The 27,759-nt window shown below is 39.2% G+C and overlaps 2 protein-coding genes across 4 annotated transcripts in view; one reads left to right on the top strand and one right to left on the bottom strand.

Annotated features, from left to right (window-relative positions):
* Window positions 1-248: 248 nt before the first annotated feature.
* LOC108233563 (fibrous sheath CABYR-binding protein-like) lies at window positions 249-9,350 on the top strand. The gene is made up of 12 exons (XM_017412111.3): window positions 249-403; window positions 2,658-3,119; window positions 5,594-5,641; window positions 5,847-5,891; window positions 6,044-6,373; window positions 7,058-7,090; window positions 7,235-7,285; window positions 7,389-7,466; window positions 7,672-7,773; window positions 7,900-8,016; window positions 8,296-8,394; window positions 8,517-9,350. Exons 1-11 carry the CDS (start codon window positions 359-361, stop codon window positions 8,356-8,358), a joined length of 1,374 nt encoding a protein of 457 aa, XP_017267600.1. The 5' UTR covers window positions 249-358; the 3' UTR covers window positions 8,359-8,394; window positions 8,517-9,350.
* A 1,105-nt stretch (window positions 9,351-10,455) lies between these two features.
* Window positions 10,456-27,759, bottom strand: part of gak (cyclin G associated kinase) — a 21,293-nt gene continuing 3,989 nt past the window's right edge. Inside the window, exons 5-30 of one of the 3 annotated variants that reach the window (XM_025005107.2) lie at window positions 27,050-27,192; window positions 26,811-26,936; window positions 25,359-25,448; window positions 25,084-25,219; window positions 24,121-24,233; window positions 22,892-22,970; window positions 21,677-21,794; window positions 21,038-21,046; window positions 18,949-18,998; window positions 18,620-18,768; window positions 18,261-18,383; window positions 17,200-17,333; window positions 16,833-17,027; window positions 16,621-16,738; window positions 16,317-16,396; window positions 15,979-16,172; window positions 15,431-15,592; window positions 15,021-15,154; window positions 14,617-14,875; window positions 14,328-14,522; window positions 14,040-14,171; window positions 13,847-13,933; window positions 13,431-13,727; window positions 13,159-13,307; window positions 12,803-12,979; window positions 10,456-12,717 (exon numbers count right to left, since the gene is read on the bottom strand). In XM_025005107.2, coding sequence (XP_024860875.1) covers window positions 12,616-12,717; window positions 12,803-12,979; window positions 13,159-13,307; window positions 13,431-13,727; window positions 13,847-13,933; window positions 14,040-14,171; window positions 14,328-14,522; window positions 14,617-14,875; window positions 15,021-15,154; window positions 15,431-15,592; window positions 15,979-16,172; window positions 16,317-16,396; window positions 16,621-16,738; window positions 16,833-17,027; window positions 17,200-17,333; window positions 18,261-18,383; window positions 18,620-18,768; window positions 18,949-18,998; window positions 21,038-21,046; window positions 21,677-21,794; window positions 22,892-22,970; window positions 24,121-24,233; window positions 25,084-25,219; window positions 25,359-25,448; window positions 26,811-26,936; window positions 27,050-27,192 — 3,551 coding nt within the window. In that variant the 3' untranslated portion in view covers window positions 10,456-12,615. Of the gene's footprint in view, window positions 12,718-12,802; window positions 12,980-13,158; window positions 13,308-13,430; window positions 13,728-13,846; window positions 13,934-14,039; window positions 14,172-14,327; window positions 14,523-14,616; window positions 14,876-15,020; window positions 15,182-15,430; window positions 15,593-15,978; window positions 16,173-16,316; window positions 16,397-16,620; window positions 16,739-16,832; window positions 17,028-17,199; window positions 17,334-18,260; window positions 18,384-18,619; window positions 18,769-18,948; window positions 18,999-21,037; window positions 21,047-21,676; window positions 21,795-22,891; window positions 22,971-24,120; window positions 24,234-25,083; window positions 25,220-25,358; window positions 25,449-26,810; window positions 26,937-27,049; window positions 27,193-27,759 lie in introns of all 3 variants that reach the window. The other 2 variants (XM_017412400.3, XM_017412401.3) reach the window with 2 other exon arrangements.

Genomic DNA, 27,759 nt, shown 5'->3' on the forward strand with positions numbered 1-27,759 from the left:
TCTATGATCTGACTTAACATTTGACTGTGTACAGAGTTGTTTTCTATGTGCAGCAAAAAAAAAAAAAAAGAAAAAGAAGAAGAAAAGCCCAAGCCCACAGACCTTTCTGTTCTCTTTCAGCTTTGATGGAGTTCTTACATAACAACCCACCGTCCAAAACTGGAGTCTGCGACGCACAACCCAACATGTGACAGAGCTCTCCTTCTCTCCACGCCCCTACATGTCATCCTAGTCTTCCCATAGGCTCCATGCACAGGTATCAGAAAGACTGGGGGCTTTATAAACCTCCCCCTTTGCGCACTCTGCCTTGCTGCGTGTCTTTCTTTGGTGTTTGGTGTTCCCAGCAGCGCAAAGCAAAATGCCCAGCAAGAGGAAGAAGAACAAGCGTCGCATGAGGAGGGTGGTGAGTTGTGACAGGAACTGTTTTCTTTCTTTCCATTCCAGGTTCATTCTCATTAGAATTAAAGTGTGTGTGTGTTTTAACACTGTGCTTCAATTTAAATAAATTTTCTAACAAATTGTAAAATTAGTCAATGACAACTAAACTACAAACACATTTATTGCTGTAAATGTTGCAAAAAAAGTCTTTTGAGAACAAATGTAACATGTAAACATTAAACAACAGAAAGTATGTGTCAGGCTGCAGACAAACAGTTTGTGCGTAAAATCTCTTATAGACTCAAAATGCATCTATAGACAATTTAAAACATGCAAAAATCTGTGAGGTGCAGGTTACTTCTTGCACTTTTATTACTTATTACTTAAAAGTATAAAATAGTAAAAAATGGAGATTCCAAAAAAATTTTTTTATTATAAAACCTTTAAAGAGCCACTAGTAAAAGTCTGGACAATGATACATTTTATGCTGGCAACCAAATAAACAAATAGCACAGTCAGGCAGCACTAATAATATTGGTTATTTATTTGACATTTGTTTTATTTTAATTTGTAACTCATAAGGCTTCTGTTCCCTTTCCATTCCTCTCATGCAACATAGAGAAGGCTAGCCATTTTTGAACTCTCAGTGCCTACAGTGAAGCGGTGGGTGTGGCAGAGAGGTGAGGGGCTGTTCATCAGACATAAAGAAACAAAGAAAACTTCAGTTTTCTGCAAGGTTAAAGGCTACTCTACATATATCCTAAAACTGAGCTGGAATATCTGCTTTTCCTTTTCTAATCATTACTTGTTTTTTTGTTGTGTTCATTATCTTTTTGTTCAGCGAAATAATTTCACAGTCATGAAATAATTACTTGTTTCAGCGCAGACTTTATGTGTACCCCCAACACCTCCCAATCCCCAAGCCTCTGCTAGCCAGCAGCTCTCAACACTCCACAGCTGTATTTGGTAATGTGTTGACTGTAAGAATGTCTTGGATTCGTTTTGCCAAATTTGATTCTGCACAAGCTCTCTCATTCTCCGAGTCCGGCACCGACACTCAGACATAAATAGCTCCTGAAGTCATTTGCAGGTTTATGTTATCACCAGTGCCCCCCCCCCCCCCAAAAAAAAAAAAAAAAAAAAAAAAAAAAAACATTAAGAGTACTTTAAGATAAGGGTCAGCCTGGCACAACACAAAATAAGTGTTATTTTCCGCTTTTTGTATAACATGCCTCTATGAATGATCTCTTACTCTGGTGGGTGGGGGTTTTGATTGGAGCTGTTTTGACTGTAGCTGGATGGGCAGGCATAGATGGACACACACACACACACACACATGCACTTTTGGCTTACAGCACTGGTTTCAGCCACGTCTAACTGGCTGCCAGCCTAACAAAAGCATTTTTGGGGAGTGATTCTAACCTGATCATGAAGTGATTAGACCCACTGTCTGGCCCGCGGGGCACCCATCAGTGCTGCTGACTCACACGGTTTCTACTCCCGCTTCACCAAACCTGTCAGGACTGCTCTGATTCAACTAATTAGCTTCCATTATCTAACTAGCTTTGCTGGGCCCACTCCCAGTTCTCCCCTCCCTCCAGTGGTCTGCCTTCCTAAAACCTCCATTTTGCAGCCCGAAGGGGTTTTGTCCGGAGCTGTAAAATATGTTGAACCTGGCTGGGATGGCGTGCCTGGTACTCCTGCATTATGGACATGCTATAAACTACAAACTGTCTACAATGTCAGTACCTGAGCTTGACAGGGTCTCAGTAATGTTTAAATTTCATAAACCCACATTTGGCTAAGGTTTTAACGTCTTTAACATACGCTTAAAGCAATAGTTCAGATCTTTTGAAGTGGAATTTTGTGGAAAGGTAATAAACAATAAATATCTTACTTGTTGTAGGTAGCTTTTTGAATGACCTCAGTTTGGAGATGAGCTAATGGTTAGTTTGAAGAGGATTGTTGCCATCCTAAACCAGCTCATAGTGGTTCAAAAAAATGTTTCTGTTTGTTTTATTTGATAAAAACTAAAGGCTATCGACAACAAGTAAGATAAAACTCAATCATAACCTTACAGAATTTAAACTATCCCTTTAAATTTGAAAGTAATTTTGAACACACATTTATTGTCTTTCTAACTTTTGTTGAAAAGACCAAATTTGCCACCAGAAATGAATGTACTTGTATCAGGAAACATACTTGATTAGTGCTGTTCAATCTAACGACGAGGCATCAGTTATTGACTTGGCTATTTCTTGCATTTCTCCTCCCTGCAGCAAGCCCAGAGGAGAGCGCTTGAGGATCAGCATGCAGCTAATCCACCAATCAAAACAGGCCCAGGGATTGCAGCGAGCAAACCCCCATCAGCTCCCAAGAAAACACCTAAAACTGCAGCACAAGGAAAGCTCCCACAGGCTGTTCCTGTTAACGCCCCTGTTGTGCAGATCCCCAAAGTGGAACCAGAGTTGATTGTGAAAGAACCAGAGGCTGTTCCAGCTCAGGTAGCAGTGGCAAAACCTGATGTAGAGTTTTTGGACCAGGCTCCTGCAGAGGAGAAGGCTGAATCCCATGCTGAGGTTGAGGTTGGAGCCCCTTTGGACTTTGAGATTGAAGCCCAAGCAGGTGTCACTGAAGAGCCACCAACTGAACGGACTCCACCAGTAGAGCCCTCTACAGGTCAAGCTGGTGTATCACAGGAAGCTGAATTTATTGTTCCCCAAACTGAACCAGTAACTGAGGTAAGGAAGCGGTGTTGATGTAAAATATTGCTCTCCAAACTTTTAAAAAACTGAGATTTTTTGGGGTCTAAAATCATTTTAAAAGTCCCCTTTTTTTTAACAGACATTCACTGAGCTGATTGTCTTAAGCCTTTTCACTAGAGACGTAAAGATGAACTGATTTTTATTGTTTAGAACATATATTTACATGATGCGACTGGATCAGTAGAGGAACTGTGTGTTGATACAGCTTTGGGATTAAATTTAGATGCATTAATTTATTATGTCTACAGATATCCACTAAAAAAGTGAAAAAAGTGTAGTTACATTTGTAGAATGTATCTCTGGTTGTCTACAGCTTGTTTTCTGGTCCATTTCCTTCTGTTTGGGGGTATTGTTTTTGCAGTAGCGCTGATTCAAACAGCAACAAACACTGCAAGTGTGCTGCCCCCTCACCATAGAGATCAACTTGTAGTCCACAAAGAAAAATAAAAAGGTTAACATACATTTTTATATTGATGATGCAGAAAATGCATTTTGCTGCTCGTTGCTGAGTTACTGAAAGCGTGTTAGAAGCATGCATTTTCACAAACTTTAAAAGCACTGCCTTTATTTGCTTGGTACTGTTCAAATAGGTTAGTTACCTTTTTAGAAGGAATACTTTAATTTCATTACTGTGCTACAGAAAGAGGGAGAAAAATGAATGTTCTGTTGGAGCCAAACTGCTCAGAGGTCCAGGTTTGTGCAGTTTGGTTGCATAATTCTCTTTTCTTGGAGTAATAGAAGTGGTGCACAAATAAATACTCAAAAGGCTTGCCATACCTGTTTGTGCTCACATGGTTTGTTGTACGAGTGTTGTTAGAAATATGAGAGTGCTGCACTGCTTTTTGAAATGTCTTTCCGTTACCTTGCACGACAAAAATGTTGACTCAAAACCTTTATACACAGTCTCTGTGGGAGATGGACTGTGTCCAGCTTTCTGTAGTTTTGTGCTGTGGCCGTCAGCCATTTTAGTCTTTTCAGGTCTCCCATCCTCTTCTGCTCCTCCCATCTACCATTTACAAAATGTTTGTTGAGCTCCATCAAATTTTGTTCACACATAACTTTTACACTTGTGGCCATAAGTGCAGAATTAGATCCGGCATAAATGAGGCTTGTTGTATTCAGTTAGTTTTGGGACAAAAAGAAGTTCAGCCTTTCCTTGATTTTACCACAGGGACTTGGGTAAACCCCACAACCCATTCTACATCTGCTGAGTGTGTTTCATTGTTTTGTAGCTTGAAACAACTGTGGCTACAGCTCCTGTGCTCCTGCACTCCTCCCTCTCTTTCTATTTAGTCTTTTTTTTCTTAGCATGTGCAGATGTTAATCTATGTTCTGTCATTCTGTCAGAGGTTCCTTGCTTGGGGTGATGGAAGAAAACAGAGTCAGGAAAAGTTGATTTAGTTATGTATTGGCTGATTTTTGAACATCAGTGAAAAACTCATTATTTTGGGGCAAAGCCTATGCAGACCCCAATGATTTCCCCCAGAAACCTTTTTTTCAGTACATGCTCACACACGCATCCCTTGTTACATTTACAGCTATTAAATGTTTAGTTTTAGAGATGTCATAAAGCTTTGTGGAATAAATGATTTGCTTTTGCTCAGAAAATCCTTGAAATACCCCCAGCTACTCTGCACTGTCCTCAGGCTGAAGGTGGATTCAGATGGTTTTAGCCATGTCAAACAGCAGAATCTGCACAGATTAGACTTGTCCTACATTGAGGAAGAACTGGCACAAGATAGGCTAAATAATTCATGATGATGTACAATATTTATGTGCTTCTTCGTATGATTGCCATTACAGCTCAGTACACTTGGCTGCACTATGGGGGCCGCCCCCGTAGTCGTTTAGGCTTTAAAAGGCTTGATGGTACAAATAAAGATTTCACTTGCAAGTTGTACCAAGTGTCTGAAAAGAAGGAGTAATTCTTTCCCTTTATACAATTGGCTAAAGGATTTCTGGGAGATGTAAAATGTCCCTCCCCTCCTCCCCAACTACAGCTGTGCTCACACAAAAAAACAGAGTCTCCAGTTTGTGTTTCTGCAGAACTACAAGTTCTAATTTTGGCACACAATTCCGTTTATGGACACAGAAAACCTACCAAGACTCTTGCTAAGTTTTTTTTTTTTCTCTCTGTTAAATGCCCTCAGGCCATCACAGCTAAAGTTTGGCTCACAAACTGTTGGGTAGAAGCTTGTTTTGCTCTGGGCACATTTTTATGAGTCCTGCGAGTGCTGCTCCTGAAGCTTGAACTTTAAAATGTCAGAAAACAGGAAATTTGCAGAGCATGAGGCAACTGTGTTGCTAACGTGTCCCAGAGTGCTATTTATTCATTTTAAATTAGATGTATATAATTGCTAGTTAACGATGTTCTGTGCAATTAAAAGCATGTTTTCATTTATAAATTTTTAACGACTTGATAATAACTCCTTACCTTCTTTCTCTCACAGGTAAAACCTCCAGACGAGGCTCCAGCAGGGGTTCCTGCAGAGACTGAAGTAAAACAAGCTTGTATTTTTACTTTGTGCACATACAACAAACAGTTTTCTATTTCACTCCCCCCTCATGTAATTTGGCTTCAAATATCTTAAATGGTGTATGACTCCAAAAGTTAAACACTGGCCAGTTCTTGAATATCCTATTCATTTTTTAAATTTTATTAAAAATAATGTACTAATAAGTGTGTTTTCTGTCCATCTCCAGACTCAGACAGTGGAACCCATTGTAACAGAAACAGAGGTTGAACAGGTAATTTGTCTGATTATGAACACAGATAGTTTAATGCTGTTTAATTAGGTCTGACATGGTCACATCTGTGGAGAATTAAACAATGTTTTTGTCTTTTAGACTCATTGTTGGACTTCTTTTTCATATGTCCTCTGTTGACTTTGCTTGTGCAGACACATGAGGTCTGTAAGCCGGAGACTGAGGAGGAAGCTGAGCCGTTTGTGGAGGAAAAGACGGAGGTTAGGGTGGAAGTGGAGGAGGATGTCACAGATTTCTCTGTAGCAGAGCCTGGAAAGGAGACCACGACAGAACCAGCAGTGGAAGACTTCGGTAGGGACCACGTTTCTGAAACAGAAACTGAGGCGGCGGTCACAGAGACACCAAAACCTGAACAGCCAACTGAGTCCATCAGTCCTGCAGCTTCAGCTCAGGAGGGAGAGGAGAAAGTGGAGGCAACCGTGTTGGTTGAAGAAGAAGTTGCAGTTTGTGCTGAGCCTATAGAGGTAAAACATTCTCTTTTCTCTTTATCTTTTCTTGTGTTTTCATCTCTGACTTGCTTACAACATGCAGTTTATTGTGGTTTTGTCAATTCTCCTTTTTTTTTTTTCAAGTAGCCTCATTCAAGTTTATTCAGATATTGGATGATCAGCATGATATGGAAACTTGACTGTACAGCTAAAAAAAACTAACTAACTAGTCTGCGCATCATACTAATGAAGTTGATGGAAAAAATTAAATGTTATCCCTTTTAGTCAATATATGAGCAGGTGTTCTTAGACAAGCTCCAAAAATGGTGATCGATGCATCACATATTCTCCACAAAGAATACAAACTTTTGTCCTGAGGTAGATGATTTAAGGTCCCCCTACTGCAAACTAAACCACTTTAAAAATTGATTTTCTGTTTTATTTTTTACCAAGAGCAATGTGCAATATTTAATACAGGTCATGTGCAATGTGTGCAGTGTTGGGGTGTGTTGTGACTAGGACAGCTGGGATGATCTGTGTGTATTTTCTTTATTTAATTGACTGTGACCTGTGGCCCTTTGAGTCCAAGGCAAAGTTCCCCAAGGGGACAATAAAAGATATTGCATTAAACTATATCACATCATATCATATTGTATCATCGAATTTGATTCAAGAGCCAAACAAATACTGTGTTCTTTTTATTTGGATTGTTTATGTCAGGACGCTGCTGTCCAGTCTGTGGAAATCCCAGAGGTGAGACTGCATTAAGTTCTTAACAATAATGGTGCTCTTTAAAGAGTTAAAGATAAAAAATGCTAAAAGGCTAAAGAAAAGAGCAGTTTGTTTGTGTGCGTGTTGAGTTAAATGATGACATGACAGAAGGTCTTGTCTCATCAGGTGAAGGACACCACCCTGCAGGCTCTGGTGGGAGAAGCTGAAGCCAGAGAGGTGTGACTCAAGGCTTTGCTTTCATATTTACACAGAAAATTTATGAATGTCTTTTAAAATCTTTCCGATGTGGGAAACATCCTCTTCTCATGTTTTCATTCAGGAGGTTGCAGAAACACTCGCCGATGATGTCGTTGTCTCAGAATCTGCGTCAGGCGCTGATGATGTGATCACCCAGCAGGTGAGAACTACACACAAACCGGATTTTATTTCAAGAACTTTATATCTGTTGGTAAGTCTACAGAGTAACATCTTTCTTTTGTAAGACATAACATTTTATCCAAGCTGAGCTGCTTTGAAGGTACTCATTAAAACTGGTCAACGATATGTTTCTGATTTATTTGTGGAACTGTTGTTAAGTGTAGTTCTTCTTCTGTCACGTTTAGGAAGTCATGGTTACGAGTGACAACCTTAGGACCCAGACAGAGTGTATAGCTGGGACTCCTGCAGACCCTGAAGCTGCTGCGCCTGCAGAGGCTGTGCTCACTGTACGCTGCATCTACTTTAAATAAAACATGTCCAATATTAAACCACCACGTGCAAAAGATTCACTGATACTTCCCTAAATTTGGAATAGGTTCTGTACATCATCTCTCCTTTTCTTTTCTTTACAGAGTGACGCTGCTGATCAGACGGGTCTGAACGTGACATCAGAGGAACCAAAGTCAGAAGTTTGTGATATACCATGTCACATGCAGCTCCCCGTGGAGTCCGTACAACTCGCCTCAGTGGTAAATTAATCTGATGAAGCAAAAGAGGCTTTAAAATCATTCTTTATATCATATTTAAGCTCTAGATTTAATAACCTCAGAGAGGTCAATTTATATGCTGTAGTAGAGGCATAAGAACAGATACATATTAATTACAGTAAACATCAGAAGTAATTTAGTTTTAATTTAGATTTAGTTTTAATTAACACATGTTGGGGCCAAATTACTTGATCTGAATGTCAATAATTGTTGTAAATTTACATCAAACTTACGAGATTTAATGTCTTGGCTGCATTTCAGGAGATATCAGTGGAAACAACACTGAATGGACACATGGTTCCTGAAGTTTCTATTGAGGGTTAGAGTCAAGCTAAAAACCCCAAAAGACTATTTTTTTGTGTAAGTCTCTCAGTTTTTATTTTTAACACATTGTGTTTCCTAATGTGTAATCAGTTTGGATCCTGTTGCTAACCTTTAATTAACTCTGTTTACACAACACACCACATATCGTTGTCTTTTAGATGCCCCCCCCCGGTCATTCTGGAGGACTCGCACGTTTCCGGGAGTCAGCCAGACCTTTTCATTTTTTAAGGATTAGGACAGAAGAGTCAGGAAATCAAAAGGGACATCCCCACTTTGAAGTGCCTTTCCTGTCCTGCTTTCTGCTGAAACATCAAACCCAGATGTGAACATGTGGAAACCGAAGCTCTCCAGGCAGCAGAAGAGACTTGTAGAAACAAACGTGTTGCGTCTCATTTTAATCTTTTCACACATCAAAAGCACATACAGAGAGTTTATGTTTGCAGTGAAATAAAATGGACTTAATAGGTCAGGATTCCTACATTTGGAAAAAGATAAATGTGATAATTCTTAGCCTGTTCCTGTTTCACTTTACACCATGTACACTTTATGTATTTTAGTAGAAATGCAGCATTTATGATTGGGCCTGTTCGTAGTTGTGCTTTTTTTTTTTTTTACCATTTGTTTCGAAGTTTATTTTTGCTCACACATTTTTTTTTAATATACACAAACCTCCAAACGACCTCAAATTTCCCCCCCTCTTCTGTCCTCCACTTTTCTTTGTCTAAACTAAGTGCTAATTCCAAGATGAGTGTGACGCTAAAACTACATCGTAAAGTGAGACTTTTAGGTTTTAAGGCCTCTGAAGCCTGAAGAACGACGTTTTTGTTTCCACTTTCCTCCTTCTGTAACTCATTTTGTATAGTCAGGGTGATGAGCTACAGTTTTGTGTTCAGAATCCAGTGGATCCGGTGCTTTTAGGGGGAAATACGGCGGGTTAGAGGATCACTTTTGAGCGGTCTCGACCTTTTAAATAAAGCTGTAACTCATTGGAATGGAGAAGTGTGCGTTTTTACTTGCCTCCCTTTGGATAAACTGGTGTTATTAGGAAACACTTTAAAATTAGAGTGGTTCTAAATGATAAAACATACAAAGTATCAGCTCCATTTTACATGTTAGTACTTTACTAAGAGCAAAATTTTCTGATGGCAATACAAAAAATTTAACTACAGTTCAAAACGTTATAATGCGGTTGTGTTTTGTTTTCTGAATCACATGAACTGTCTGGTAAACATCATGTACAACCATCATAGTTTGAAACTGACAAAAGAAAAAAAAAGTACTGAAAATCACCTATTTAAAATCTGCCATTTTCTTTGAATTTAAAAATACAAAACAAAAAACCATTTTCACACACCTAAAAGTAAAGTGAACTAAGAAAAAAGAATCTGTACCTACAGAAAAAAACATGGAGGCGGCTATAACATGGAGGCTGCTTTGCTGCATCTGACACGCGGTGTCTTGAATCTGAACAGGGTACAATGAAATCTCAAGGCTATCAAGGTTTTCTGGAGCAAAAAGTGCTGCCCTGTGTCAGAAAACTTCATCTCAGTGGCAGGTCATGGCTCCTCCAACAGGATGACCCCAAACACACAGCTGAAAAACACCAAGAATGGCTCGAAACAAAACATTGGACCATTCTGAAGTGGCCTGATCTAATTCCTGTTGAACATCTGTGGAAGCAGCTGAAACATCTGGAGAAGGAACCCTTCAAACCTGAAACAGCTGGAGGAGTGGGACAAAATACCTGCGGACAGGTGCAGAGGTCTCAAAGAGTCAAAAGGTTGTGTAACCAAATTTTAAGAAAAGGGCATCATCTTTTTAGTCAAAGCCAGTTCCATTAATTTATTTTTAAAATAAAAATGTGGAAAAAAAGCAATGATTGATTTTCATTAGTTGATCTTTAGCCGTTTTTGTCTCATTACTTTTGTTTCAAGTTATTTCAGTGACCTTTGTGGGGTTTTCTTTCTTTAACAAAGGGGTACAAATTTATCAGCATCTGTAAAAAAAGGACATTTTATACCAAAGCAAACTTTAAGACTTGTACCAAAAAAAAGGAAAATTATTGTGAATTTGAAGTACAAATAAAAAAGAAAAAAATCAGATCAAAAGATTTATTTATTTAATTTTTTTTTACATTTAATTTACATTCATATTAGTATGATCAAATTTGGTACAGTAAACACTGTCGATGAGTGGTCTTTTAACTTTTACACTGTCAAAAAGAATTAAAATAGAATTTCAAGCATCAATTTGTTATTTTAGGTTTGCCGGCCCTTCCTGTTTTATTTTTTACAAAATGTCAGAAAACAAAAACAGACAACTTCACCTCTGCCTTACAAAGGGAAAAAGTAAAGTTAGACATAAAACGACTGAATACCCAAATGACTGAGTGACACAGTGACAACAGACAGGATATATTATTGTAAAAGCACATTCTTAACATTTGATGCTTTGGAATGAAAACAGCAACAAAGGCTCACTGTGATCAGCCATTCAACACGGTCCATCTATATATTATGTGAATTTTCAACTTGTGCCATCAGTACGTAAGAATATATCATCAACCCTCAACTCTTCCATAAAACATAACAATAAATAAGAAAACAAGCAATTTGATTGGTCCATGAGGTAAGATGTGAATGCAAAGAAAAGAAAAAAAGAAGCTTGGAAAGATTCTGGATGAGACAACACATAATAAAAGTGAGAGAAATGCTTAAAAAAAAAAGAGAAACAATTGTGATTGCAAGCAAGAGAGCTTGATGCTCAACATAGTTGCATTGTCTATGCAACATTTTCTCTCTCTCACACACACACACACACACACACACACCAGGTCACATTCGCACAACTCAGTCTGAGGTTTAATGTCAAAATAAATCCCCAGGCTGGAATCTTTACAAAGCCACTTGATGGATCATGATATATTTTTTTTTCATATTTACACTGAAGTGATATTTAAGCTCAATACATAAAGTGAGAACCCAGAACCACATAAAACCCAGAGAACCCCGATGGACTCATCACACTGAACTGTGTGCTGAAGATGGCAGGAACTGAAAGACAGAGTGGGATTCATAATGATGATGATGATGATGGAGGTGCTTAAAAATAAAGAGCAGAGCGTTAACTGGGGAGAAGAGTAGTTTACCATCCAGTACAAACAAACAGGCAGCCTCTTTACTGTTCCTGCTACAAGAAAAAAAAAAAAGAGCACTTCAATAAAAGTCTCACCGCTGACCGGATGTCTCCGGTTTCAAATGGAAAAACATCCACGTGTTTCGAGGTTTGGTGGAGAAGAGCATGCAGTGAGTTACACAGTGTAGATTGAAGAGCACTTCAAAGAAAACAACAGACTGCCTGGCTGGATTGATCACAAGTTTCAGGGCTTATTTTGATCTGAGGAGTGTGCAGCAGAAACTGGAAGAGAAGAAGAAGAAGAAGCAGCACTCGTAGTGTTCAGTAGTGACTCTGCAGGGAGGAAACGACTCGGGAGCAACCGGGCGCTGACCTGAAAACGTGCAGCAGTTGCACTTTGGAATATTCCTGTAGATTTTCCAAAATGTTTTTTTTTTCCCCCTTGTTTTCGTGTCTGTTTATTGTTCTAAAATTCATCAACAATGTTTATTTTATTTAAGGCAATCAAGCCTAAAGATTTCAAACGGCATTTTGCAAGCTTTCAATCAGCTGTCAAGCTTAGTTACTCAAAGCCAGGTTCACTTTTATTTATCTGTAAACTGCATGGATCGCTGTTTCCAAACATGCAATGCATGAAAACCTACTACCAACAGCTAAACCTGATCAGCTTCGGATTTGCAGTGGGACACTGCTTTTTATAATCACCCTGATAATTTAGGTATTTTAGTTCCGTTTCTGTTCAATGCTCCGGTGTGATTGTCACACATTACTCCCTCCCCATGTTTGCAGCACCACTCAGGCAGTCGCACAGGTAGGCAGTGAGTTTAAGAACAATCGCAGCGTTTATTTAACTGGTCATTTACGAACCAGTAAGGATATTTTCATCAGAACCGGATATGAGGAAAAGGGCTTTTTTTTTTGTTTTTTTTTTTTAAACTGTAGAAACAGAACAAAGGAGGAGGAAGGGAATACTAGAGAGGACACCTCTCAGAGGTTCTGTGCCCTTAATGGCCCAATGTGGGCTCAGTCCTGTCAATCTGGCCCAGTTTAACCCTTGTTTGGTTAGGCCAAATCCAGTCCAGCATGGTCTGGTTTGGTTTGGGTTTGGCCCAAGCCAGGATTTTAGAAGAGTGCTTTGGATCCCTGGTTCTCAAATTCTGACCAGGCGTCGTTCAACTCCATGAAGATCATCTTTGCGTACTGTTCATAAGGCTGGCCTGTAGCCTGCAGAGTCAAACAGAACATGGATTTGTAGATAAATCGTCTCAGAAAGGTTTAACCTGGTTTAACACAACATGCCATCCTGTACCTTGTCTGGATGGACAACCAGCACGGCCTTTCTGTAGTATCTCTTGACCTGATCAGGTGTCACAAGGTCAGCCATGTTCACAGGCTTCCAGCGGGTTTCGCCCTCCCACAACACTGTGTGCAGAGTTGACAGCAACGCTCTGATGTTTCGCTCCTTACCCTCAATCCAGTCCAAAATCTACAACATCAGAATTTAAAAAACACTTCAGTCAAGTCAAGTGATTTACTCAGGGGTCACATTTTAAACCTTTTCGGATCCAGGAAAGGTTCACAACAAGCATTTTGTTTTTGTCTTTCAAAAACACACACTGAATGAGTTCTGAATGTTGTATCTTATGTGTGTACTTCATGTGTTACCTGTAATTTAAGAGGATCCATGTCTTTTGAGATCTCCTGTTTCCTCATTTCAGCGATGGTCCTTGGTCCCCTTCTATCAGGCCTAGAAGCAAAACCCTGAGTGGACAGCAGGTCCTCAAAATCATCCTCCTTAACCTTCGGTTTGGGGCCTGTGTTAATAAAGTAAAGAGAAATTACAGTCCACCGTTAATGCAAACAATATCTATAAAGACAACTGAGTGGAAAAAAATTATTCTTTAATACCAATAAAAGTCAAACAGAGCTTCTCTTACCAAACCCAGGCCCACGGACTCCTCGTTCCTCTCTCCCACCAATGACACTTGAGAAATTGAGGTTGTAGTTGGGTTTAGTGGGCTGTGGCCCTGCAGGCTGAGGTGCTGAGGATCCTTTGGGTGGTGGTCCAGACCCTGACATCCAAGCTTTGTTCTGGGCAGAGTTGGGTTTGCCAGCCTGCCAGGCCTGGGCTTGAGGCTTAGAGGAGGAGGAGGAAGAGGAAGAGGAAGAGGAAGAGGAAGAAGGTGGAGCCTTTGTGCTAAAGGAAGGCCCAGAAAAATTACTGCTGGACGAACCTGAAAGAAAGCATGAAAATATGAAGCTTAATAAATTTAGTCCATCAAAATCAATGTTTTTCTTTTTCCACCACTGCTCAGGAAACCACAAGTAACTTCATGTCAGGAAACATCTTTACCTGGTAAATTAGAACCCAGGTTTCCAAGGTCTGCAAAAGGATCAAAGGTCTGAGACTTGGCCTTTGACATGGAAGGCCCACCAGAACCTACAAACACAGTGATGATAAGAGAGTTCAAATGTTACCAAACTAATATATATATATATATATATATATATATATATATATATATATGTAATAATCCTTCACCCACCTGTGTTGGTATAACTGGGTTTGCTGGTGCTGACTCCAGCAGTGGTGCCAGCTGCCCAGCTGTCCCACCCACCGAGCAAATCTGGTTGGCTGGCTGATGATGTCATCTTAGGGGTATCTTTCACAATTTTATCTGCCAAAAACAACATTAAAGAGATCATCAGCTGAGTCTCAGTTTTCTTTTAGGATACTGTAGTGATTTAAGACAAGTTTTAGTGCGTTAAGATGAGGCAGTAGAGGAATTATGGACTGCAGGCAGTAAAAACAAACAAACAGATGATGGACTTACTGAGGTTGAAAAGGCTGGTGTTAGAAGCAGGGGCAGGGTTACTGTGAGCCGAGCTAAATCCACTGGTTGCTGAACTATCCGAGCCCAACAAGTCCCCAAACAGATCTGGTCCAGAGGCTTGTCGAGAAGAACTGACACTGGAGCCAACCCCAGAGCCGGACCCCATCCCAAACGGATCGAACAGATCACCCATAGCTGTAACATAGGTAAAATAAAAAGAAAAAATAAATACAAAAAGTAAGATTTTTAATTTTAATGCATTCAGCATCTATGAAGTGTTTGCCTTTACGTTTTGAGTCTGGTGTGGCTCCGCTGGTTGGCTCACTAAAGAACAAATCTTCCTGCACTGCCCCTGTCTGACCAGCAGGAGGCGCAAACAAATCATTCAGAAGATCACTGTTGCTGGAAGCAGCTTTCAGTCCTCCCTGGTCTACTTGATTAGGAACTTGAGAGGAGCTTGAGGACACAGCGGAGGGATCTGCGTCAGAATTCAACCCCAAGAGGTCCGCTGTGTTGCTACGAGAAGATCCTGCAGGTGCAGCAGGTGTCTGAACAAGAAGGAGGAAATGAATAAAAAAAAAAGAGGAAAGAGTACATTCTGGTTCTATTTCACAGCATTGACAGAATGCACATTAAAAGATATAAAGCACAGATTTCATAATAACACAGTCAACAACCCCAGATTTGATGTACCTGGAAATCAGCATCAAACAGCTGTTCGCTGTGGTCGCGTGATAAAGCTTCCATACTGGGGGCAGAAAAAGACTCTCCCTCTGACTGATCACTTATGTCCTCCTGATCATTCAGGGATCCTCCTCCTTGGCTGTCTGAAGCATCATGAAAGTTTTGGTTATCTACAGACACACACACACACAAAAAAAAAAAAAAAGTTCAAGTTATTTTAAAACAGTCACTGAGATGTCTTTTAAATAAAAAGATTAGTGTTTTATGGTTTAAATTTATTTTTTTGGAAAGATTAAGACATGGTGCAAAAATGAGAACCTCTTTCCATTTTCTTTTTGGAAAAAAAAAGTTCATTATTCAGAATAGCAAGGCTTTAAAATGTAAAATATTCTGCCAAATAGTAAAGCCGAAAAACCTGCCTTCCCAATCGAGCGTCTGGAAGAAGTTGCTGGTACTAGGGTCGTTGCTCACAGGAGATTCTGGTTCTGTTGTGCTGAAGCCTTCTGGGGTATGAGCTGGTGGAATCGCCTCTGACTCGTAAAATGCAGAAGAACCAGGCTGACGAGGCAGCTCAGGCTTACCTGCAGTAATCACATGGTCAATTCATGTGTGCAAGCAGCTCCGTCTCGTAAAAAGAAGCATACTTTTAGTGTAGTTTTTAGTCTAATTTCATGTCACATAACAACTTAACACCCTCTTGAACTTCTATCTTAATTCTGACCATCAGACATGTTATTTTGACAGCATAAAATCACACCCTAAAAGCTAGATGTAAAAAAAAAAGTGCCTAAAGTGGACTGCTGTATTAGACACAATACCTTGACAACATGTTAGTACAATAGAGCATGAAAAAAACATGCATAGGCTAATGAAGGGCAGAAAAGAATGAGAAATGAGAAAATGGCAGAAGAAACAATATGCAAATCAAACACGATCAAACACCACCTGGCTACGTACAGACACCTACCAAATTTACTGAGGATCTCCTGCTGTTCATCCCGAGATGAGAAGAGTATTTTTGGATTAAGACCCTTGGTCTGGAAGCCGTCCCACGGAGGACTCCTGGTGCTGGGTCTGTCTCTGGGTTCCACCTCGATGTCCAGGTTCACCTGGAACAAGTCAGGATATTTCTCCTGGATGTCGCAGGCGTCCAAGTCATACCTGAGAGCAGAGCAGGTAGACAGGAGAGAAAAACAAATTCTCTTACCCCTGGTGTAAATCAAGACATGCTAACAGAAATCAGATACTACATCAATGATCAGGTTTGTAACAGTTCTCCTCAGTTTACATACTTGGAATACATACTTAGCAAACTTGACAGTAGTTGCATTTCTCGGCACAAAACCCGTGTGAAACTGGATCTGAAACATTTTCATGGATGCCATCTAGAGAAGAAAAAAATGAGATTTAAAATGAGAATTGCTCTTATTTGTTCTTCACTCTTCTTTAAAATTCTGCAACCGACTCGTATGTTTTTCTGCTTAGAAAATCAGTGACATCAACAAGATGACTCAAAATAAAGCAGTGCAACAACAGTGCGTAGTTTATACAACATAATTTAAAAACATCTTGAATAAAAGCTTAGTGGCACGCAGGCTTGTGAGTGTACCTTTGCCTGCAGACGCCCTCCCAGCGTCGATCTTGCATGATAGATGACCACCAGGACATCTCCTTGGACTGTAACATTGAGGGGAATCTCTGCTCTGCCATCTTCCATCCTAAAATCCCTGAGGAAAAACACAGAGAGACCGAGAATGACTTACTGGAGGAGAAACGTTTCAGATGGGTTAAATAAGAGGAAGGCTCACAAAAAAAACTTACTTCATCCTGTCATACTCCTGTGAAGTGGTGAGGACTCTCTCATCTCCGACATAAACCTCACAGAACGGCCTGCACCCATTCCGCTGCTTGTTGAACAGCGGGACGGGCGTCATGATGATGGAATGAATAACCACAGGTTTGCTGTGAGGGATGATGGGCTCCTCGGCCATCATGTCACACATATACTCTATATACCTGAAAGCAAAATTGAAATAATCACCGAGTTCAGAGCCCTATTTGGTGAAGCAACAAATATGTCAGCGTATAAAAACTCAAGTCAGCAAAAACTGATGCGTAATGCAGATACATTTCCAGACTTTGATCAATCCCACAAACCAGCTGCCTTTTTAAAATTACATTTTTTTACCTTTTGTGTGAGGGCGTTATGCCAGGAGGGCAGCGCTTCATTGAAAACATGTAGACGGCAGCCTCAGCTGTGGTGAAGAGCCGACAGAAACACAGGAAAGAACAAACTGCCACAGCCGATGCTGCTCGGCCGTCCTGCAGAGGAGAAGTCGACGTAACAGTTCAGCTTAGTGGCTCTTGTTTTATGTAAAGTCATAGTTCTAACACCTCAAGCTTGATTCATTATTTTATTCTGTAGATTTCTTGTTTTAAATAGGTGTGTGCACACACTCCCTCTACCTAATATTTGCCCCCCCCCCAGTAACACTACAACACAACACTGCAGAGAGAAGAACTCCTGTTTGGGATTTCATGATGAACATACCATTTCACTCACAGATTTTATCTTTGTAAAACAAAATGCAAACAGTATGAAGTTGGAACAGGTCTGTTGCAATCATATAATTATGTTTTAGTTGGAAGTATTTAGGAGAGTAGCAGTTATTTTGCATAACTTGAATAAAACAACTGTAAAACGAGGACATGCAGTTCTGCTTCTCACCTTTTGATTGAGCTGACTGTTGCCTCTTTAATGTCATCTTATTACGCAATTTACTCATGTAGTTCAGTGTCGAAGATTTACCAATACCAAAGTTTTAACCACAAGACAGCCCAGTTGTCAAAAACACAACACAGCTAGGAATGTATTTTAATAGCTAAAAGGCACTGGCCAAAAATACGAATGTGAAAACCATCTATGGACTGAAGAAAACATTTGGTTAAAGCTTAAGACAAATAGAAATTTGAACTCATTAATGATGCAGAATTTAACGCAGGTCTAACTTCAGGTAGTGGGATATTTGCTCCACATGCATGTGCCAGCTCCCACGTATTAACAAAACTACATCTGCATTGGAGCTTCGCTTTTTAAAGGTTTCAGTTATTTGAAATACGTGAAAGTAATCAACACATCCACACAAAAGCTCTGCCCAGGAATAAATACTCACATATTCGACAACACAAGTAAAACTCTGCATTCAACTAAGACGACGTGAGGCCTGCTTGGAGAAGCAGCTTACTTACCAGACAGTGAACTATACAGATGTTCCTCTGGTCCTGTTTCAGCCACTGATGCATGTTTTTGCAAACATTGTAGAGACTGCGGAGGTTGGGGGCACGCCGCACCTGCCAGTTACACTCTGAAACCTACACACACACACACACACACACACACATACACACCGCAAAGTTCCACACCTGATTAACCACAACACAGTAACAGCTGCAGCTGGTTTTAAATAGCAAAAAATAAAAAAACTATAATAAACTGCTGTATGAAAGAAAGCAAAGAAACACATTATCATAACTACAGCTGAGTCACAATGACAAAAAAAACTTCACGGTGCTATAAAGATGTGTACACACACAAACACACTCCTTACCCTGTTGTGAAATCGAGACGGCCTGTAAGACCGTTTGGAGAGGTTGTAGACGGCGTAGTGACCGGCGTGACGCGAGTCCAGGAACAGACGGACGTCCTCGATGTTGTTCTTTATGGCCGACTCCACTCCTTCTGCTGGGAAAGACATGACTACACACAAAAACACACACATATCCGTTACATCACAGGTTTCTCTGGCTCAAAATATGATGCGTTTGAAACAGCTAAATGAGTTTAGAACTGATAACATAAGGGCGTAATAATGATAATAAAAACAGTGGAAGAATGTCAAACAAGTAGATTTAGAAAAGAAAAGAAAAAATTTTCTACCTGCTATTCTGGAGGTGATGTAAGAGATATCCAGGTCGCCTTTAGCATAGCTGCAGAAACAAATTACATGTGCGCTCAGAAAAGATGCTAAACAAATCACAGAGGACAAAAACAAACAAGCAAAAGACTTAAACGGAAAAAAATATCACCTAAGAGGAAGCATAATTAATCTAATGACATGGGGTGATTGGAACAAACAAAATAAAAGGATAAAATATTACTGCAACACTGATTTTAAGTGCCATCTTACAAATTATGCAAATTAGATGAGAATGTTCCCCTCTTCATCTTTCTGTTGAATCTTTATTGCACCACAAGCATTTTGTGGAAGCTTCATTACTTCTAAAAGTTTGTTTGTAATAAAAAATATTGGTAACTGAACGACCAATCAGGCTTTAATGCAATCTTATGGCAAGAACACACACAGTGGTACATCACAACAAGAACAAACATGGCATACTTTATTGGTAAATTTAGTAGAGAAAGCAAAAAAAGAGAGCCATCTATGCTAATGACAGCGAGATTAACTGCATGGGATTAAGGCACACAGGTGATGCTGGTTAAACACAGATGAAGGCAAAATGGATACTCGATGAGCGGTGGAGCCAGAATAAATCCTTTATGAATTATAGTTTATTCATTCACTCAGTAATAAATCAATCATTCATACAGTACGGTAAATAATCTGTCTTCCATCGGGGGATTACAGACATGTTGGGTCAGTTTTTACACAATTAGTGGGTTCGGTGCAGAAAAACAAACTCATAGGTGGGCAAAAAACGCAATAAATGCAATGTTGATGAAACTGACTGACCCTCTTGTTGCTTTTTACAAGTCTTGCGGGTTTTTTCTCCTCTTTTCTCTCCAGCAAATGATTGGTTCTAATAAATCTTTTCTTTGTTATTTAGCTCTTGTCGTTACTTCCTGTTTATCTTTATCTGTCTGTGAAAGAGCATGAGAAAAAAATACTATTTTTAAAGAGGTTTCCAGCACTATTAACATGTTCCCTACAAGATAATTAGGACTGTCAGGTGAGTCATACATTGGCTTTGGGTAAATAACAAAGATTATTTCCTGTATGTTAGTGTATTTTTCACTTTTCTAGATTATAGGCTGGACTTTATGAAAGCTTAAGATAAGGGAACGGTAGTTTAACTTATCTCAATGGGCTGCGACTGCTGGTGACTAGTTTGGTGAACAGCATTCACAAGGGACTCTCCAAAATGTCTCAAAAATGTTTGCAGGGGTTCTAAATTTCCTTCAGCCAGTCCCAGAGGTGCTTGGACTTTGAGCATGTTCAAAAAATTTGTGCAACAAATTTCCTCTCAAAGTAGTCACAGACATGTTTGCGTCTCACACCCTTTTCAATTTTGTTGTGGGCGTTTCCAACCCATTTCATGATGTATTTTGACACCTGCAGGAGTTCTCCTCTGGCAGAAAACATCCAAGGCAACAAGCCTGGATGCCCAGATATAAAAACCACATTGATGATAAATGCTAATTATTGAAAAACTCTTCCATATCTGCAAATCCTCATTTCAAAAGTGTACTCCAGTAGATTATATGATAAATGTGGGGGCAGCTGCGAGATCAGCGGCCACTTGGTCACAAAGAATCAGAATTCAATGAGACTGCAACTGAAAATTGGCCTGTTTTCTTTTGCAATTAACAACCAATGCAACCAACTAATCTCCAACAGCTGCAGCCCAGTAAGGTAATACCTTTATGACCAAATACCTGTTTAAAACGCTGTCATAAGGTGAGTGCCCCTATAGATATACAATAGTTACAGGTAAAATGACTTGGATGATTGGATTTAACTGATATATAAAAAAAAGGTTCCCAGACATGTCAGAGGTATATATCTGGTGAATTTGCATTTTTTTTGTTATTAAATCTTCTGCACATTCACAGCCCGCTCAGCATTCATCCAGCTGAATTGTTGTGTGATGTTAGGGTCATCAAGCTGTGATGACGGACACAGCGTGACAAAAAGCCTTAGTACACGTTCCTCCCTCTAAATCAAACACATGCTACACAACACACAGAGCGGCGCATGAGTTGACAGATGTCACCGACCCATATTTACCTCGGGTTGCTAGGTGATGTACACATAGCGGGAACATGAAGGATTGGGACAGAGAAAAGACAACAAAAAATAAACAACAAAACAAATGGAGCAAACTGATGATAAATGAAATATTAAAACTAGAAAAAGGGTATATGATTCGTCTATTAAAGGAACACTTTGCTTATTTTTACCCTGCCTGTAATACCTCCAATCTGCTGAGATAAACTGCATTACTCCCATAACACTGAATCTAACTTTTATACCAACTGTAGAAACCTGCTCAGTATCTGAGAGAGATTTTAGACCAACACGCTACAAAATGTTCCTTTAAAGTGAAATGTGGGGCCAGAGCTGGAGTGATTATAAATGATTAGGTTTATAATAACAAATATAGAATAATCGACTGCCGAGGTTTATGGAACTGTAGTGAAATGAAATTACTGACAAATAATCTTTTAAAAAACAAAACAAAAATAACTTTTTGATACACAGTTGAGCAAAGTAAACATTTGAAGTCACAGAAGATCATGCAAAACCATGTGAAGAAATGAAAAATAGACTCAACCCCATGTAATGCCAAGTGAAAAAAGTGTAACAATGATGAATAACTAAATATGATGTAAAGATACTCATTTTGACAGGGTTGGAGAGTCTTACCTGGCCACAGATTGGATGACTTTGGAGGATGTGTCCTTGATGTTGGTCAGGAAGCGTTCTGTTCCTCCCCTCAAGATATCCAAGAAGCCACTGCCCGCCTGATCAGGATCATACACACCTGGGCGTCATGAAAAACAAAGAGAATTGTACAATTTACGGACGCTTTCATGAAACAAACCCTTAACAGAACCAAGGGATTCATCAAAGATAATCCAATGCATTAACTTCCAGAGAAGGCATTAAATAAAATCAGCTGCTTTCTGCTCTGCTGAACCTTCCTGATGAGTTACGTTAATATGCAGTTAGAGCCAATCTGCAGGGGGAAGAGCAAACACACTCTGCTTGACAACAGATGGTGGAGTGCTGGTGCAGAAATCCTCTTAATAGGCATGAAGAGGCTTGTGTGTGTGTGCGATTGGGGAAAAAAAAGATAAGCTTATTAGGTTAATTTTGATTGATTTACAAATAAACCGCAAAAATAAATATTTTGTTGCACAGCGTTCCTTCAGCTTGTTTTCTAAAGAAGTCAATTTCTTAAAAATGGAGGAATTAGCCTTTTTCTGAGCATTTCTTATTTAATCGACTGCCTTTTGGAAGTGAAACAACAAAACTCTAGCTCTACATTGAATCAAAAGGGAACAATGAACACAAAAACAAAGTTTTAGAAAATTTTATGCCATAATACAAACAGAAAACATTTAATAATCACAATGTAGTAATTAATGAAACCATTCAACTAAAAAAAAAAAAACTTGAAGGTTAGTGTGTTAAAGGAAAGTGCCAATCCACCTCTCAAACCATAACAAATACATCAGTTTGGATACTTGGAAAAAAAGAGAAACAATCCCTGGTCAGTGTGTGCGTCTTTAAGTTTATGTGGTCGATGTGACGAGTTTGCTTGCTGTGACTTCTTAGTTAAATGTACACGGAGGGTGCAGATGATTGTGTTTGTGTGTCAACGTGAACTTTCAGTCACACCTCAACACCCGACCCTTTTTTAAAGCTGTGTCTAAGTAAAAACATGGTTATTTTGTCAGTTTCTGCTGTGTTTTTTTATAAAGATTTTGAGGGTATTCTAATGTAACTCTTTGAAGTTGCCTTGTTTAAATGTCATTTTTGAAACTGGAGACTAATAGATACGCCTATAATTACTGCACTGGTCCCCGTGCACAAACCTTCAGAAACCACAACATTTCCATACAAGCACACTTTTACCTGCATTGTTATGGACGCTGTGGATCTGCATGGGCGGCTGAGCTCCATTGTTGCCAAAACCTCCGTTCTGCTCCAAAAGCTGCAGACATTCGTAGCCGTCATAAACAGGACGCCAACAGTAGTACGTACTCAACATTGTAACCAGCAGGTAAACAAAAAAAAGAAAAAGGAATACAGAAAAAGAAAAATTGCAAAATATTGCAACCAGGACTTTGTTGATCAAGTCACAAAACAAAAAGAGTAACGGCAGAAAAAGGTTATCCAAAAAATCTCTTCAAAAAGGGGAAAATTTCCTTAAAAACTTGTTCTGTTTATTGCATTTCTCTATCAGCGTCTCACTTCCATCTCTGCTCCCTTTCTGAAGAAGTTTACTCCTCTCTGCTACCTCCCACAGTCTGTTCGTCCATATGTCTGAGCTGAACTGCAGCAGGGAGTGGAGGAGACGCAGGAGGATTGTAATCTCCTTATGTCCAGCAGGGAAACCCCTTCTTAACCCTAATCAGATCAGCGATCGCCAAATCTGCCTCCCCCTGCACACACTTACCAGCCTCATCCAGATTCACATTTAGTAAGAAATTTGGAAAAATTTAGGCAAAACTTGTGGCTTAATTTACTAATTTACCCAAAAATGAACTCTAATCATTTCATAAATTTAGTCCAGGATGCTTACAACTGACACAGATTCAACTACAGATAGAAAAATCAAATGAATCGGCTTTACATCTATCACAGCCATGAATGAGGATTTAACGATAAGTACCTGGATTTGTGGTAAGAATCGTAGGAGACTGGCTGCTGGATTAAAACTAAAATCTTGAATCTGAGTGTGGCCGGTTTAGTATACATGCCATTTTGTGCTGCTATCTCCTCATGTTTATTTTGAATTTTAATCCACCAAACCCCCGTGTCTTTCATTAGGGCCATTAGCACTTTGCCAGCTGAGATGAGAGGAGCCAGAAAGGGAGAAAACAGACTCCTTTGTACTCATCAGTGAGTGTGTGTGTTGTATGTGCAGCTAAGGAAAAGTGACCACATCAGCAATTTGAGAGCACACAGCGGAAGAGGCCATGTGGTCGGCTTTTCAATAACGTCTTCACAGGCTGCTGGACACTAAAGTTTAGCTTAAGTATCAACCAATCAAGTTAATTACACCAAAATACACTTTGTGGTTGATTTGTACAAGTGGGAAACACAGTATGTATTTACATCAATAATTAAAGTAGCAGTACCTCAGTAACTGGAGACTTGGGGTTGACGTTGCGTGCTGCTGCTATCTCCTGCAGCTGGTTCACCACCTCTGTAATCGACAGCCGCTCCTCAGGGTTCATCTTCAACGTGGAACCTGGACATTAACAGAAAGGTGTGTGTGAGAGGCAGGACAAGGGTTTTAACACTGCAGACCTAAAATGTGTTAAACTAAAATGAGGCAGCTCTGGATTCAAGCATTAAGAAATAAACCTCCACCAAGGCCATAGCATTACTAAAAAACAGTCAGATCCAGATAACCACCAAAATTTTATCCGTTTCATGACTCAATTCTGTTCCTTGTGACATCCCCAACATTTCATGAAAATTTCATGAAAATCTGTTAGTTAATCTTGTGAAAAGACAAACCAACACCAAAACCAGAACCTCCATGGTGGAGAGAATAAAAAACATTTAATAAGTCAACAAAATAGAACATTTAATAAAACACAGAAACACTACAATATTAAAGAAGACAGAAAAAAGTGTTCGGTATATTTCTTTTTTTTTTTTTTTCAAGAAAAGTGATCAAAAATCTTTTTTTTTTAATGTGTTTTAAGAAACTGCTGCACTTTTAAAGCACTGTGTTTTTTTTAAACGTTTACTTATAGTATACTTATTCTGAAACAGGGAGTTATAATTAAAGTTTTTATTACATTTTTGAATAGTTTTTTTTTCTGTTTTGGACTGTATATTGTGTCTCTCTTCCAAGAAATAAACAAATCTGACCATCAGATGATCTTATTTAATCCATCTGGCTGAATACAACATGTTTTAACTCTCCATGACATTTCTTTGTAAACGATGTGAGCAGGTCTCAAAAGAGAAAGCAAATCTGCCTAACTGTAATTTATGAAGAAGAACAGTAGAAAGTAAAAGATGTGTGGAATAAATGAACTGAGATACAGAAATGAGCATTGCAAATCTGGGAAACAGGCAGTACGTACGTATGAGGTCATGAAACACAGTGTATTTGTCATCGTTCTGAGGGATCGAGTATTTCCCATTGACTATCTGCAGCTTGGCTCCCTCCTCAAAAGGATGCTGCTTGAAGCACAACAAGTAGAGGATGCATCCGAGGGCCTGAGTGAAAGAGAAGGCACAATAAAGACTAAAATAAGACCACCAGTTTGTTGTTTTTTAGCTAAAATTGTGGTTAACTGGTAAAAAAAAAAAAAAAAAAAAAGAAAAGGGAAAGGAAGGAGAATTTTAAAATCCTGACCCAGATGTCTTGTTTCTCGTTGATTGGAAAGTTGGAGTATAAATCGATCATTTCTGGTGTTCTGTATGCTGGAGTGGTGTTTCTTGTGATCTGCGGAGAAACAGAAGAAACAAAATTCAACAAAAGTTTCATATTAGAGTAAGATGATCTCCAGTGGGAGTCAGACAGTTAAAAACCTAGAGCCTCGGGGCAATCCGTCATAAATTAAGAGAAAATAAATATCTCAGCAATATTGTACCTGATCATTTTGCTTAGAAATAATTTCCAGAAGTCTATCAGTCTGTGCATAATAAATAAGACTTGATTGAGCCCGAAAACACGTGTTTGGCAGACATGAACGTTATTAGATTTACAAACTCTGGTGTCCTGTCCACCGAGGTCATCTGTGCTAAAGTTCCTTTGAAGGGGCATGTGGCTGTGTGGTCATGATATTAATGTAATTAACCTCATCGATTATCCAGGAACCTCCACTGCTTAATTCAATCGAAGGTTTCTGGTTTCTATGTAATGCCCCAAAGTCATTACTGCCACATATTTATTGAGAATTCTGAACGTTTTATTTTTTTCCTTCTTAAATAATCTGAATTTAGAAGCTTTCGAGATTTTATAAAAGGCATGAAAAATAACTTCAAATGTATTCAACATTTTCTGAAGTATTACTGCACTTACTGTTTATTGTCTGTGAACTGTAAATTAAATTATTATACATTATTATTAACAATAATAAACAAAATACATTACTAAGACTTCTTATAAAACAAGTTTGTTAAAGTTTAACAAATATATCAACTCAGGGTCTAAAAACAATATGGACTTACAACAAATGACTGTCAATAGGAATAAAAAATATTCAGATTTTACAAAAAAAAAATTAAAATGATAGAAATAAAAAAAAGGCACTTCAAACACAATATTTAGGTAAATAAATATTCTGCTATGTTAGCAGTGAGGAGCATGATGACACATAGAAAGTGTCAGAATAGGAAGCAGACGACACATCTGTAAAAACAGGAAGGATCTGATGTAATAAGCTTCCATATGATGTCTGCGAAGAGATGTGCACACATTTTATCACGCCGTGGTGACCAGCGTCCTCTTTTATGCTGCCGTGTGTCGGGATTGCAACCTAACAGACGAAAATACGAGAGCCTAAACAAGCTGGTGCAAAAAGGTAGCACTGAGTTTGGCAGGAGGCTGGAGTCACTCACAGTGTGGTGGAGAGGGGCACAATGAATAAACTGAACCCTGTAATGAACAACAGTTAGAAAAGCACCTGGACTAGTTTCACACATGACTCAAAACAACGATGTGATAAAACAATGCACTGAATGTGTTCAACAGTGAAAAAAATCTGATTAATAAAAAAAAAAAAACACTCCACTGTGTGTTCTAATAATCAGTGTAGTGATTTTAGAAGACGTCTAACAGATGTTTGAGTGCATGTGTGTGCACCTCATCCTCCACCATGGACCTCTTCTGTGCAGACCAGCTGTAGTCGGGATAATGTGACACTGTGGTGGCGCTGCCAAAGTCACACAGCTTGATGGTGCCCTGGTTACTAATCAAGAGGTTCTCAATCTGCAACACATCAAAGACCATCGAAATCAGTACAGCTGCACATAATTGATTCCTTGTTATTCACAACACTTTAATACCTTATTTATTCACTCATCTATGAAGGACAAACCAACCTTGAGGTCTCTGTGGATGATTGGAGGTTTCTGTTTGTGCATGTGCTGCACGGCGCGACACGCCTGGTAGAAGATTTTCAGCACCGTGTCACATGACATCGGCGCTTTCTGCTCTACCCGCTTTATAAAGTCCACCAGCTGACCTGAGGCAGAAGACACACAAACATGGGAAGGAATGAATGAATGAATGTTGGGCAAAAAGGAGGCTTATGAAGCAACTGAATGAAAATGGTTCCTTAGAAACTGGCTCAGTGAGAAAAATTCACAAATAAAAACAGGGTAAATGAAAATTTGATATAAATAAATTAATAAAATGAATGAATGATTAGGAAATCAGAATATTTAACAACTGCCTGATGAGAATATATGAGAATACTGAGCGTTTACGTGGATCATGTTGTGAAAGGCAGTTATGGGGGGCAAAAACTCAAATATTTGAGTTTAGATAAAAAGAGGTTTTGAAAATACACACTTTAATTTACAGTTCTATGTATTAAGAGTTTGTACATGTGAAGCTGTAAAATCTGCTGAAAAGGAGCACGTTTATTTTAACAAAAGAAGAGGAAGTAGAACAGGAAATAAAAGGGCCACAAAAAGGGGGCTTTCATCACAAACGGCTTTCCTGAGAAACTGAGCTGCCACTCTGTCTGTCATTACGTTTGAATGAGAAAGCGACAATTCAGTTCTTTAAAAATGGGGGGGGGGGGGGG

The sequence above is a fragment of the Kryptolebias marmoratus genome, linkage group LG1, assembly GCF_001649575.2.
Source record: "Kryptolebias marmoratus isolate JLee-2015 linkage group LG1, ASM164957v2, whole genome shotgun sequence".
Lineage (NCBI taxonomy): Eukaryota > Metazoa > Chordata > Actinopteri > Cyprinodontiformes > Rivulidae > Kryptolebias > Kryptolebias marmoratus.

Bases quoted from the DNA above. Each gene is read 5' to 3' on its own strand.
- LOC108233563 (XM_017412111.3), top strand. From the start codon at position 359: ATGCCCAGCAAGAGGAAGAAGAACAAGCGTCGCATGAGGAGGGTG. The intron at 7,091-7,234 runs GTGAGACTGCAT...TTGTCTCATCAG, and splicing joins AGTCTGTGGAAATCCCAGAG to GTGAAGGACACCACCCTGCA. The intron at 7,286-7,388 runs GTGTGACTCAAG...GTTTTCATTCAG, and splicing joins GAGAAGCTGAAGCCAGAGAG to GAGGTTGCAGAAACACTCGC.